Source organism: Orycteropus afer, unplaced genomic scaffold (genome assembly GCF_000298275.1).
Source record: "Orycteropus afer afer isolate SDZICR_OR568_19922 unplaced genomic scaffold, OryAfe1.0 scaffold00287, whole genome shotgun sequence".
In the NCBI taxonomy this organism is placed as follows: domain Eukaryota; kingdom Metazoa; phylum Chordata; class Mammalia; order Tubulidentata; family Orycteropodidae; genus Orycteropus; species Orycteropus afer.
Window position 1 is genome coordinate 392,977 of NW_006921874.1, and position 12,462 is coordinate 405,438.

The window sequence follows — 12,462 nt, forward strand, 5'->3', positions numbered from 1 at the left end:
TTCAAACCCACCAGCCACTCCTCGGAAGGAAGGTTGGGCAATCCTACTTCCGTAGTGATACTGCCTCGGAAACCCAAGGAGGGGTCTCTATGAGTAGGGGCCGACTCGACGGCACATAACAACAACAACAACAACAACATCCCCACTCTGGTCTTTGGCTCCAGATACTCAGAGGTTCAGAAGGGGGACTGGAAGCCGGGAAAGGAGGGGTTTGGAGGCTGAGACTCCGTGCTTTGCCAGGCCGATGTGTCTCAGGCTAGCACATCGCGCTTCCCGATATGTTTGAGAAACGCACTGGGACAGGCGTAATGATAATTAACGCTTGAGGCGCGATTTGTCCTCAAGGGCTTTACAAACATGACATAATTAACCCGAGGGGAGGAGCGCTGTCACTTAAACACTCAGCTCTATTCATTTCTTTACCATCTGGACCCGCCTGTGCGAAGTGTAGCGGGGAGAACGCACGAATTGGGGCGAATTGGGCGTCATCTGGACTGACAGTGTCACTCGGTGCGGTCCACACGCCCCTAATGACTCCACAAGAAATTAGCAGGGATCATTTATCAAGTTACAGACGTCATAGCATACAGATTGGGAAAGGAAACCCGTAGAAATTCCCTGCTTGTATTTCCCTTCAGTTTTGGACCAAACTTCTCCTGAAAGACTTTGCGGTTCTCCAACCTATTGGCTCTTTTCGAAATCCAGCGCCAGGCTCTCCTGGCCAATGACACTGAGGCAGACGCCGGGCCCCCTGGAAATGCTCCGCCCTTTCGCAGGAGGTGTGCGGGGCGGGGCTCACACGCATGCTCCGTTCCCGCGGGCCCATTGGCGCGGCCGCCGCGCGCGTGCGCAAGAATCGAAGGGTGCCGGGACGCGGAAGACCTGTGGCCCTGGGGAGGTTCTTGCTTCTGAAGAGTGAGAGGCAGAGGAGGCGGCAGGTTGTAGATTTTGGTTTTGGCCCCAAAGGGTTTCCCTGGGCCATTAGAATCCGAGAGAGGAAGAGGAGGCACTGCGGCGGCGGCTGAGGGGCCAAGCTCCTAACTATCCTTTAGCGGGAGGGCAGAGGGAGGGGAGAAGCACTGATCCCCGACTGAGGATCCTTCGGGACCGAGTATCCCCGGTCAAGAACCCCGATCATGGGGGGCAGGACCCGGTCCCACAGCATGGGGGGCTGGAGCCGCCGGGAATGCCCGGCTGGGCCCTCCCGGACTGCCAGCCCCTCCGCGCTAGCGCTGCTCTGGCATCTGAGGCGCGTGTAGCCTGGCCCACTGGTGGTCGATGGCCGGCAATATAGCAGCATGAGTTCTCTTGCTGCCTAGTTCCCACCCCTTCCGTCTCCCCTGCCTCAGTCCTGCTCTTTCTCCTTCCTCTGTCCTCTTTTCCACACCTAGTCCTTCCTCACTTCTTCTTCTTCCCCTCTGACCAATCCTTTCTATCCTGCTTTTCCATCTATTCTTTTTCCCCTTCTTTCTCTTTTCTCGCCTCCCTCCATCCTTCTGGTCCTCCTGCCGTTCATCTCTTCCCACCATCCTCTTCCTTCATTCTGTTAACCCCCACCACCTGCTCCTTATCCTCCCTCTCCCTCCTGCATTCTCCTGCCTTCCTCATCTTCCTCCTCTTTCCCTCCTCCTCCTTTTCCCCTTTTCTCCGCCCCAGTCTCCGCCCTCAAGCCTCCGCCCCTTAGCCCCCGCCCCCAGCTGCCTGTCCCCAGTAGCTCAGTCCTGTAGTGAGAGTCTTGGGAGTCCATAGCACCAGGAGCTGAGCACTGTCCACTGTGCCTGCCTGCAAGTTCCAGACATGGCTCAGGAGAAAATGGAGCTGGACTTTGAGCCTGACACATCTGATGGGGGCACCCTGAGGAGATCCAGCAGCGCTCCCCTGATCCATGGGCTCAGGTGAGCAGGGTTGGGGAGGATGGAGTGAAGGCTTGGGGGGCTCCTTGGCACCGGGCAAGCAGCCTTCCTTCCCTAAAGTGAGAGCTGGAGCTCATTTGGGTTCTCCAAACTGAGGGAGTGGGGGCTTGTTTGCTTCACGGTGACTTCGGTCCCAAGGTGGGGTGAAAGTTTGACCCCAAACTCTGGGCAGTGAGGGGAGAAAAAGACCCTTTACCAGAAGCTCTGGTCCCACTCTAAAAGGGACTTCAGAAAACTGCTGGCTCTGCTGACATGTTGCTTGTCCTGCCTAATTGACACCACCAAACGTCATACTGAAGCCCCTGGAACTGGGCTTGCAACTTGACACCTGTCCTTAAGAGCTGCTATTTCTAAGCTTGGTTTAGGAACCCTGGCCTTAACAGAGATTTATTTTAATAAATCAGAATTGATCTAATAACTCGTTATTAAACTGTGTATTCTTGTCATATGAAATGATTTCGATTTGTTCTCATATTTTCAGATTCATTTTAGCCAATGAACATTTTTAAAAATTTGGCATGTAGCTTAGGTCTGTGAAAACACAGGTTTTGGAAAACACTGGAAATAATCGACTCTTGATTTTTTATTGGCAGTGTCTCGTGTATTGCTGTGAATAATTCATCAGAGGGTCTATTTTAAGGGAGAATCTTGTGATGATTAAGGGTAGGTGGGCTCAGCTCCTGAGCTGATTGCATTTCACTTGTATAAATAGACAGTAGGAGCTCTGGTGGCATAGTGCCTAAGGCACTTGACTGCTAACCAGAAGGCTGGCGGTTCAAACCCACCAGCCACTCCTCGGAAGGAAGGTTGGGCAATCCTACTTCCGTAGTGATACTGCCTCGGAAACCCAAGGAGGGGTCGCTATGAGTCGGGGCCGACTTGACGGCAAATAACAACAACAACAACAACAACAAATAGACAGTTTCATCTTTGGTAGAGCAACCAGTTTGGGAGACTCTAGAGATGGATTTAATCCAAAAGAAGTGACAGGGCCAGAATTAGCCCCCAACATGTTAATCAAGCTGTGAAGGCACAGAAAGAACCAATCCTTGGGTACTGAACTGGTTATAAAATCTCCATTTTTTGGGGAAAAAATTAATATTTTTCTTTGATTAAACACCTTTTGAAACTGAGGGGATGGGTGAGTGATTCTTTTGCTTTCCTAAAACTGCATGGATTTTTTATACTCTAGGAATAAACTGGTCTTTTTGTTGTCTTTTAAAATCTGATGATCAAGCAATTGTTTGGCACCTGGGTGATCCTTTTGACTTACATTTGGGCAATTCTAAAAATATACTGTTTTTTTGGAATGATGATTTAATTAGTTGCCTGAAGATAGCATGATGTGACAGACAGGCCAGACCTCATCCCACTTTTCTCACTAACTAGGTACGATCATGAAGGAATCACTTAACCTCTCTGAGTCTCAGTTTTCTCACTAAAAAGTCAGGAGGGCTGAGGTAGGTGATCTTGAAACCCGATCCAGTTCGGTTCTGAAAATCCTTGAACGCTTATCATGGACTTGACATTCTGCTAGGCACTGCAGGATCATTATACAAAGATGAGCAAAACGCCTCTGCTTGGAGGGATGTAAGATGCATGTCCATTTTCCTTAGTAAAAGGTAAAGTTTGGTAGGTGTCTCAAGGAGCATCTCCTGTCCCACTGTGCTGTATGGGTTGAGAGATTGCGTTAGGTATGCGGGATGCAGAAAGGCATTATGGAGGGCATGGCCTTTGAGATGGGCCTTGAAGGAGAGGAAGGGTTTTGACAGATGGTGGTAGGAAGGAGTGCAGCTGAGGCAGAAGGGGCAACAGGTATGTTTTTCAGTTGAACAATGGGCTTCAAAGGTACAACACATGTTGAGGGCAGGCAATAATGGGAGGTGTGCTGATAGGGGTCTCAGGTCATGGCACACACGCATTTAAAAGAGAATATTTGTGAGTCCCACGGGGTAGACAGATGAGGCTGCCCATGTCTGGTGAGAACCGATTTAGGGGCGTGAGCTCAGACCAGAGGTGACTGGAGGCAACTAGTCAAGAGCTCCGCCTCATACCTTTCCCTGCGGGGCTGCCCCCCCTCCCCAGCTGAGGAGATCAGTATCTTGGCAAACCTGTAATCCACAGCACACCAGTGGGGAAGCCTGTGAAGAGAGGGATGAGGAGTTTGTTCATTGTACGAAAGGAGGAGCCATTGAGTTGTTAGAAAATTGATGTTAATATAGTTGCCAGATAAATGAGAAGACATTAACAATTTCATTTTTCTTTTCCAGTGACCTTTCCCAGGTTTTTCAGCCACACACATTTAGAACTCGGAGGAACAGTACAACGATTATGAGCCGTCCCAGCTTGGTAAGTATAGAAGTAGGTATCTAAGAGGTTTGGGTAGGGGAAAACCACTTCAAATGATGGTTTCTTAAAATTAGGTGCTGTGCATAATTGTTTAAAGAAAAAAAGGCTTATTTTCCCTATCTTCTTTACTGCTCCACTGTGGTCATTTTCAGCTTTTGGTACGAAAAGGTGACCTGGATAATTTTTTTTTTGCTGTGAGACTTTGTATTTTAAAAAGTTGTTCATTGTTATTTATTTTATTTTATTTTATTTTATTGCACATGGTTGTGAGGTAAGTCAGGATTAGCTTCTAATTGTAGCTGAGAACAGTAGGTCATCTTTGGCCTCTGCAAAAAACCCCTTTTTTTACTTACTTGTATTTACTGTGACTTGACTCCTGGATAGTGCTGTTTTTTTCAAAGCAAAGACTCTCTTAAATGCTTGTATTTCTAGACTCCACAGAGTTGCCAGATTTGACTGTTTGATTAAGCCAGAACTGTCAGGGATCACCTTATTAGTTGGTTGTGTTAGAAGAAGTTAGGACGAAGTTTTTTTTTATAGTGGTGGTTCCCGTATGTGGAGCTTGCTTATCCAATAGCTCCATTTGCCTGGAAGACATCAGAGATGGAAGCAAAACAGACCTGTCAATGGCTGAATAAGATTTCACCACCATCTGTGCACAGAGGTTCATCCCTTTCTTTATACAAGAGACTCTCTGAACTCTGAATCTTCACAAATTTCCATACAATTATAATATACGCAACCCAACAGTATATGAGGAGCAGCAAGTCAAAAGGGGACCATTTGGGTTAAAGTTATACTAATAGCAGAGAGCAGAGGAGGAGAGGGAAAAACAGAGAGGTTTGAAAAAAAATTACTCTGGAGCAGCTTGGTGTAAGGACAAAAACCCTGTTAATAGAACGTGAGGGTGTTACTCATAAAATCCTCTGCCATCGAGTTGATTGGGACTCATAGCCACCCTGTAGGACAGAGTAGAACTGTCCCATGAAGCTTCCAAGGCTGTCAGCCTTTATGGAATCTGACTGCCTTATCTTTCTCCTGCAGAGAAGCTGGTGGGTTCGAAGTGCTGACTTTTCGGTTAGCAGCTGAGCTTAACCAGTGTACCACCATGGATCCTATCACTAGTATAGAATAGTATAATAATTTATGGTCTTAAGGAGACCTGGGTCATTAACCTCATCTTAACTTATTGTGATCCCTACATTTGTACAGTATATTACACATTACAAAGTACTTTTATACATTTATGGCTTATACATGACAACCTCTGTGAGGTAGGCAGGGCAAAGATAGTTTTCCTACCTAAAAGCAGCAGCAGCTAGAACCCCAATGATATAAGTGGCTTGCTTGGAGTCACACAATTAGTTAATGGCAGAGCTGGAATTAGAATAGAGATCCTTCAGTGCCATCCTGTGTGGTATAATCTGTTTAAGAAAGGGAAAAATGTAACACCTTTTAGAAAGATTTCCAGCTGAAGTGATTAAAAATATGTATAGGGGAAGAGTTAGTTATCTCGAGGTTTGATTTGCTCACTTTACCTCTTTTCCCAAGAATACTAGAAAATATGGTAACTGTACTCTGTATATAAAAAACGTTTATAAGGGTTACAGCTTCGTGCCTAGTATCAATAGCATCGCAGAGAATAGAAAAAAAAATCTGCCTCTTTCCACTTCACTGTCCTCATTTGTGAGATGTGGAGATTCTTACCAACTCCAGTCCCAGCCCATCTCTTTCTCCGTGATAAATATTCTGCTCTGGCTGCAGTAAAATACCGGTTTTCAGAAGGGGTCATGTTAATTCCCTGCTCTGTGTCAATCCTTATGCTTGCCTTCACCCCATCCCCTTCCCCTTTCTAGCTTTCTGAACCTTCAAAACTCAGTTAAATCTCCTTTGGCAAGCCTTCCATGGCACCCTTTTGGTTACTTCTGTCATTTGTATATGAGTCCCTGGGCGGCACAAATGATTAAGCTCTTGACGACTACCCAAAAGGTTGGTCATTCCATCCTACCCAGATTAGCCTCAGAAGAATGGCTTGGCGATTTATTTCCAAAGAGTCACAGCACTGAAAACTCTGCTGAGCAGCTCTAGTCTGCACACACAGGGTCCCATGAGCTGGAATTGACTAGCCGACAACTGACAACAACAACAATCGTTTGTATATATTAGACTACAGTGTACATAGAAATCTTGCTGCACTTATTTGCATCCCATAGTAATCTGCAAAAAGTAAGATAATGGCAAATTAAATGGAAAGGAGGGAATGGATGAAAATGACATGCAGATTTGACGGCTGATTAGACAAGCGAAATTGGCAGTGTGAAGGGAACACATGTGGCACTCAAGGTGCCACTGGCCCCGTGCTGTTGTCCAGAGCAATATCTAAATCTCCTTTTTTTCCCTGCAAGTTTCCTGTCTCACCACTTTTCATTCTCACTAGCTGACCCCTGCTTCTCACTTCATAGAAAAGGCAGACAGACACCTACCTTGCATGAACTTTCGCTTTCTTCTCCTTCAAATGTCTCTACCTTCAGGCATGGTGCTTTTCTGTCTCTTCTCTACTTTGCATCTTCAGTCTTTGTTCCTCTCACCTTCTCCTAGCTCACACACCTAACATTCAGAAAACAAACTTTTTTCTTCTCATAGGTCTTTCCTTTCCCTTTTTCCCTTCCTCTCTGGGAGCTTTTCCAAAGCATCATCTACACTTGACAACTGTTAACTCCTTGTCTCCCAGGTTCTTACCAGCTCTTCAGCCAATTTGTCATCTCGCTACTCCTCCCACAACTCAATTAAAAGACTGTTCTTGGAAAAGTCCCCAATGGCCACCGAATTACCAGGGTTAGGTACCTCCTTGCTTATTTCACTTGAGCGCTTTGCTTTCCTTAATAACGTTAACCGGCACCTCTTTTAAATCCTTTGGTGGTTTTTCAGCCCACCCATCACTCTCTTGCTTCTGGTACTTACTACGCATAGTTTTGCTGCTCTGCCCCTCTCTGGTCTACTTTCTAGTTTTGCCTAAAATTGACAAGTTGTATATCAGGTAGATACAGGTTCAAAATTTCTGATTTTTCTCTGCCATCACTGTTTGTCAATCCTTATTTTGACTCTCCTAATTATTTTGGCATTCCTTTTGTTCTCTATAGGAGCGCTAGTGGCATAGTGGTTAAGGCATTTAGGTGCTAACTGAAAGGGCAGTGGTTTGAACCTACCAGCTGCTCCATGGGAGAAAGATGAGGCAGTCTGCTTCTGTAAAGATATACAGCCTTGGAAACCCTATGGGGCAGTTTTACTCTGTCCTAAAAGGTCGCTATGAGTCAGAATTGATTTAATGGCAGTGCTTTTTGTTGTTGTTGTTTTCTCTTGCACAGTGGTTAAGGCATTTGGCTACTAACTGAAAGGTCGGCGGTTTGAACCCACCAACCATTCCATGGGAGGAAGATGTGGCAGTCTGCTTTCATAAAGATTTATAGCCTTGGAAACCCTATGAGGCAGTTCTTCTGTTCTGTCCTATAGGGTCTCTGTGAGTTGGAATCCATCCATGGCAGTGGATTTGGTGTCTTTGGTTTGTTCTCTGTCAGCCTGATACATCCATGCTTTCTTTCACAGCTTCCTGTTAGACAGCTTTCCCTGCTTTATTTACTTGCCTAAGGGTTTAGGAGCTCTAGTGGTGTGTAGTGCCTAAGGCATTTGACTGCTAACCAGAAGGCTGGTGGTTCAAACCCACCAGCTGCTTCTCAGAAGGAAGACTGGGCAATCTACTTCTGTACAGATACCGCCTCGGAAACCCACGGAGGGATTGCTATGAGTCGGAATAGATTTGTTGGCAGTGAGTTTTTAATGGTTTAGAATTTTCAAATGACCTTATTAACAGTTTACCAGTAAACAAGAATTACTTTCATAATGAGGGGGAAAAAAGGCTTTTTATAAGGATTTACTGGTAGTTTCCCTTTTCAAAGCTTAGGAGAGAGAAAAATAAAAGGGGCTGGTAATGAGGGGTTATTTTTTGAGGTGAAATCCTATTTTAGTGGCTAACTTCTAAAGCTTTTGCCTGAATTAGATTTGACCTTAAAATGTTATACTAGCTTAAGGTTGGGCAATCTACTTCCACAGTGATACCACCTCGGAAATTACATTTGTATTCAGAAAAGTTTTAATAGCATAAGACCTCTTGTGATAGGATAGTTATCTACTTATATAGTATTACGAACTCTCTTGTATCTCATTAGGGAATGAATAGTGGTTGTTTACATTCTGACTGTTAGAACACTGTAAGATCTGTGGAGAGGAAGTATACTGTACATTGTGTGAACAGATTGTGATTATTTTGAAGGAGTATAATTAGACCATTTCAAAAAAATTATTTAAAAAATAGGTTTTAAAAATGACAATCGGAAGGAAGATGGGGCAATCTCTTTCCGTAGTGATACCACCTTGGAAACCCAAGGAGGGGTCGCTATGAGTTGGGTCTGACTCGACGGCACATGATACACACACACACAAGGGAAAGCAACATCTATTTTCTAAAGTTACACCTTGCCTTTGCCCCGAGTTTATTTTTAACTAGTAAGGTTTGTGGTAATAGATTTAGTGATCAAATTTTAGAATGGCTTCAGATTATGTAAGCAAAATTCTCTTTGTTGCAATTTTCAGGTGTTTGAGGGACATACTAATTCTAGACAAAACACTATACTGGGCTTATTAGCCCATTTTCCCCCATTGGTGTGTTGGTAATAAAAATGAAACATTTTTATTAAAAAAAAAACAAAAAACCAGCATTGTTTTACTTTGCCGTCTGTTTTAGACAAGGGGGGTAATGGGTATTTCCAAGGCAGAGAGTCTTTTTATTCTTTTTATATAAATGTATACAGCTCTGCATTCATTTGGGAAAAGTGCTAAAGTCAGTGCCTGTCTAGCGACAGATGGTGCTCTGAGGTTGGACACCTGGTGTACTTTCTAAAGACTGAGTGTGTTGCCTCTAACGCATTAGCATTCAGTGATGTAAAAAGCAACTTCCTAGGAAGAATATGAAACGTATCTAGGAATAGGCTGTACACCAGGACCGGCAGCAGACTGTTGCTTTGTGATTCAGAAAACAGTAAACGTTTACTTTTTTTTCCCAGTTGCTGTCATCCTCACCTAATCGTATTCCTAGTAGCATACTGCATCAAATCAAAAGGGTAAATTTTCCTTACTAGCTCAGATCTAAACATTTTCTGGATGTTTACATTTTGATTTTATTTTCACTTAGAAGATTTAGATAGTAAAAATGAGTCCGGTTGCAGCTCTGGTTAGTTGTAGACAGGTCTTCCGGGTGGGCAGATAAAATACAGATGTGGCATGGGTGGCGATCTTAGAATGTCAAGTCTGCTGTATTGCGCCGTGTCAAATGAGGTAGAAAAACCTTTTAATTTTGTTTGCAGTAGAGAAATGTGTGGGTAAATATTAGATTTTCAGCTCATGTTGTCTTTGCAGGAAGAAGGAGTGGATATAATGAACAGAGAGACTGCACGTGAAAGGTTAGTGCTTCATGAGAATGGAACAGAGATAGCCTTATGTGTCTTGCTTGTAAGCACTGATAGCATTTCATTTTGTTTTAGGGAAGTGCAAACAGCAATGCAGATAACCCAATCATGGGATGAGAGCTTGAGCCTGGTAAGGTTTCTTACATCTGTTTGCTTTTTATCTTCTAGAAACCTGTACTTTGCTCGTTGGCTTCATTTTCCATGTACTCCTGTACTGTCTGCTTCCAAATTTGCATTTGTTTCTGATCTCTGCTTTTCCAGCAGAATGGTAGGGTGTAACTTTCTAGCCGATATGCTTCTGCTCTAAAAACGTAGGATTGTTGTAGTAATAAGAGCTGTGATGTGCTGAATTGTTATGAGGAGATAACTGTTTACATTTACAGAGTGATAGTGATATTGACAAGCCAGAGAAATTATATTGTCCTAAGAGAATCGATTTCACTCCAGTTTCTCCAGCACCGTCACCCACCAGAGGATTTGGAAAGGTAGGATCCTGGACGCAAGAGTAACTCTCTTTCACCTGTTGAGCTCTTTCCTTTCCAGAAACATCTCCCCCTGTCCACACACACTTAAATAATTCAATGACTTGAAAGAAAATTAATGAAAATCTATGATAGTACTTTAGAAATATATATATAAGACCCACACACAGCTAATAAGTAATTCTGAGTACTTTGTCATTTCGAAATCTTGTAAAAACTGGAATAATAGAACTATTTCAATACTGTTATTTTTTTGTAGCACCGTTTTTCACCATCCTTACAAATGTTTGTGAGTAGCAGTGGATTAGCGCCAAGTCCTATTCCTAATGCCAGACAATTGTCGAGGTATGTGAATTGGAATTCTAAATGTAGTTTAAGTGCCATTCATTACATTTGTCTATAGATTAACATTTTCCCCAACATTTTATTATGGAGATGTAGTGCTGATTGATATCCAGAGGGGAAATGTGTACCTGCACATACATGATAATTAATCCTTACTAGGATTAGGAAATTTTTTTAACATTCTATATCAGTCAGAATCCAAATAACTTTTCAGTAAGGTATAATTTTTTAAAATCATCATGGGCATTTTGTTTCATTATGACTAAAATAAATTGCTTAACCCCAAACCCCCTGCCATCAAGTCGATTCCAACTCATAGTGACCCTATAGGACAGAGTAGAATTGCCCCATAGGGTTTCCAAGGCTGTAAATCTTTATGGAAGCTGACAGCCTCATCTCTCTTCTATGGAGTAGCTGGTAAATTGCTTGAAGTGCCGTATTATTCCAAATTGCTATTTTTAAAAAAAAAAAACCTAGACTCACTGCTGTTGAGTTGATTCCAACTACTCATGACGACCCCTCCTTGGGTTTCCAAAGTGGTATTTCAACGGAAGTAAATTGCCTAGTCTCCCTTCAGGGAGTGGCTGGTGGGTTTGAACTGCCAGCCTTCTGGTTAGCAGTCAAATGCCTTAGGCACTATGCCACCAGAGCTCCTTTCAAATTACTGTAGACCAAAATTGCTATAGACCAAGTCAAATCATGTATTGGCATTTCAGATACTCAGCTCACAACGCCAGCATTTTCCTTTCTTCCCTGCATGATATCAGCTTTACTTGTTTATCTTTGTTTGATGAGCTGTCACACCATTTCTTTCTTATCTTGGAAGTACTTCAAGTCATCTTCTTTATTTCTTCATTTAAGCAGGCGGAGTCAAAGTCCAGTCAAGTGCATTAGGCCCAGTGTCCTTGGTCCTCTTAAAAGAAAAGGTATGCTTCACACTTTTGATATTAAATTGACTCGTTATCTGATATTAGCTATATCTTTTTTCAAAAATTCATATTATCAATATGTATTCCAAAAATATTGCCTGTCAGTGATTCAAATGTATAAGAAATACATGGTTGATATACTGCAGAAATACATACTTCTGTCATAGCAAGTAGAACTATAAACATGCTGTATACTCAATATGCAATGAGGTTCACCCCACCCACCACCAAATTACTCCTGATACTCAAGTCTCTGTAGTGTCTTTGATGTAACAGAGTGCTCTCTTAATTCCCTTATTTTGAACCACAAAGCATTAAACTAAAATGATCTCAATCAATGCTGGGTTTACATACTTATAGATGGCACTTGATAGAATCTGTTTGGAAAAAAAAAAAAGGTTCAGTCATTATTCCTGGGGATGTGACCATGGCATTGCAAGTGTTGGATGTCATTTTAAATAAGACTTATGACAATAACTTTTTACAAAATCAATTCACTAAGTGGGTACTTTGTGAAGATTACCTTTGGGGCCAATAAACCAACCTACTCTCCTAATGTTAGGTCAATGGGTACTTGTGGCTTTGGTTAAAATTTTCCATTAATAGCATCATACACAGATTCAAAAAGTACTGTATTTATAACTTAAAATTGAAAATAGTTTACTCTGGAAAAAGGTGCTGATGGTCACATTATTAGTACTTAGTGAATAAATTTATTTTATAAATAAAAATATTATTTTTCCTTAATGTTGCAAGGAAATGTTTACAGTCCTAAGGACCTTCTCAGGAGCTAGTATGTGAAAATCACACTTGAAAAAGAAAACTATTGTTAGCTACCCAGAGGGACCGAGTAGTTGAACCTGTGGGCTTGGGACCATAGTCACAGAGGACATCAAGCTCAATTGGCATAACATACTACACAAAA

At 42.8% G+C, this 12,462-nt stretch overlaps 1 protein-coding gene across 1 annotated transcript in view; it reads left to right on the top strand.

Moving 5' to 3' along the window:
* The first annotated feature begins 1,797 nt into the window (after positions 1 to 1,797).
* The window catches only part of PABIR2 (PABIR family member 2), a 22,535-nt gene continuing 11,870 nt past the window's right edge, over positions 1,798 to 12,462 (top strand). The window contains exons 1-8 of the mRNA XM_042782295.1: positions 1,798 to 1,895; positions 4,184 to 4,262; positions 9,380 to 9,436; positions 9,732 to 9,775; positions 9,857 to 9,911; positions 10,165 to 10,266; positions 10,523 to 10,608; positions 11,470 to 11,534. Coding sequence (XP_042638229.1) covers positions 1,798 to 1,895; positions 4,184 to 4,262; positions 9,380 to 9,436; positions 9,732 to 9,775; positions 9,857 to 9,911; positions 10,165 to 10,266; positions 10,523 to 10,608; positions 11,470 to 11,534 — 586 coding nt within the window. The remainder of the gene's footprint in view (positions 1,896 to 4,183; positions 4,263 to 9,379; positions 9,437 to 9,731; positions 9,776 to 9,856; positions 9,912 to 10,164; positions 10,267 to 10,522; positions 10,609 to 11,469; positions 11,535 to 12,462) is intronic.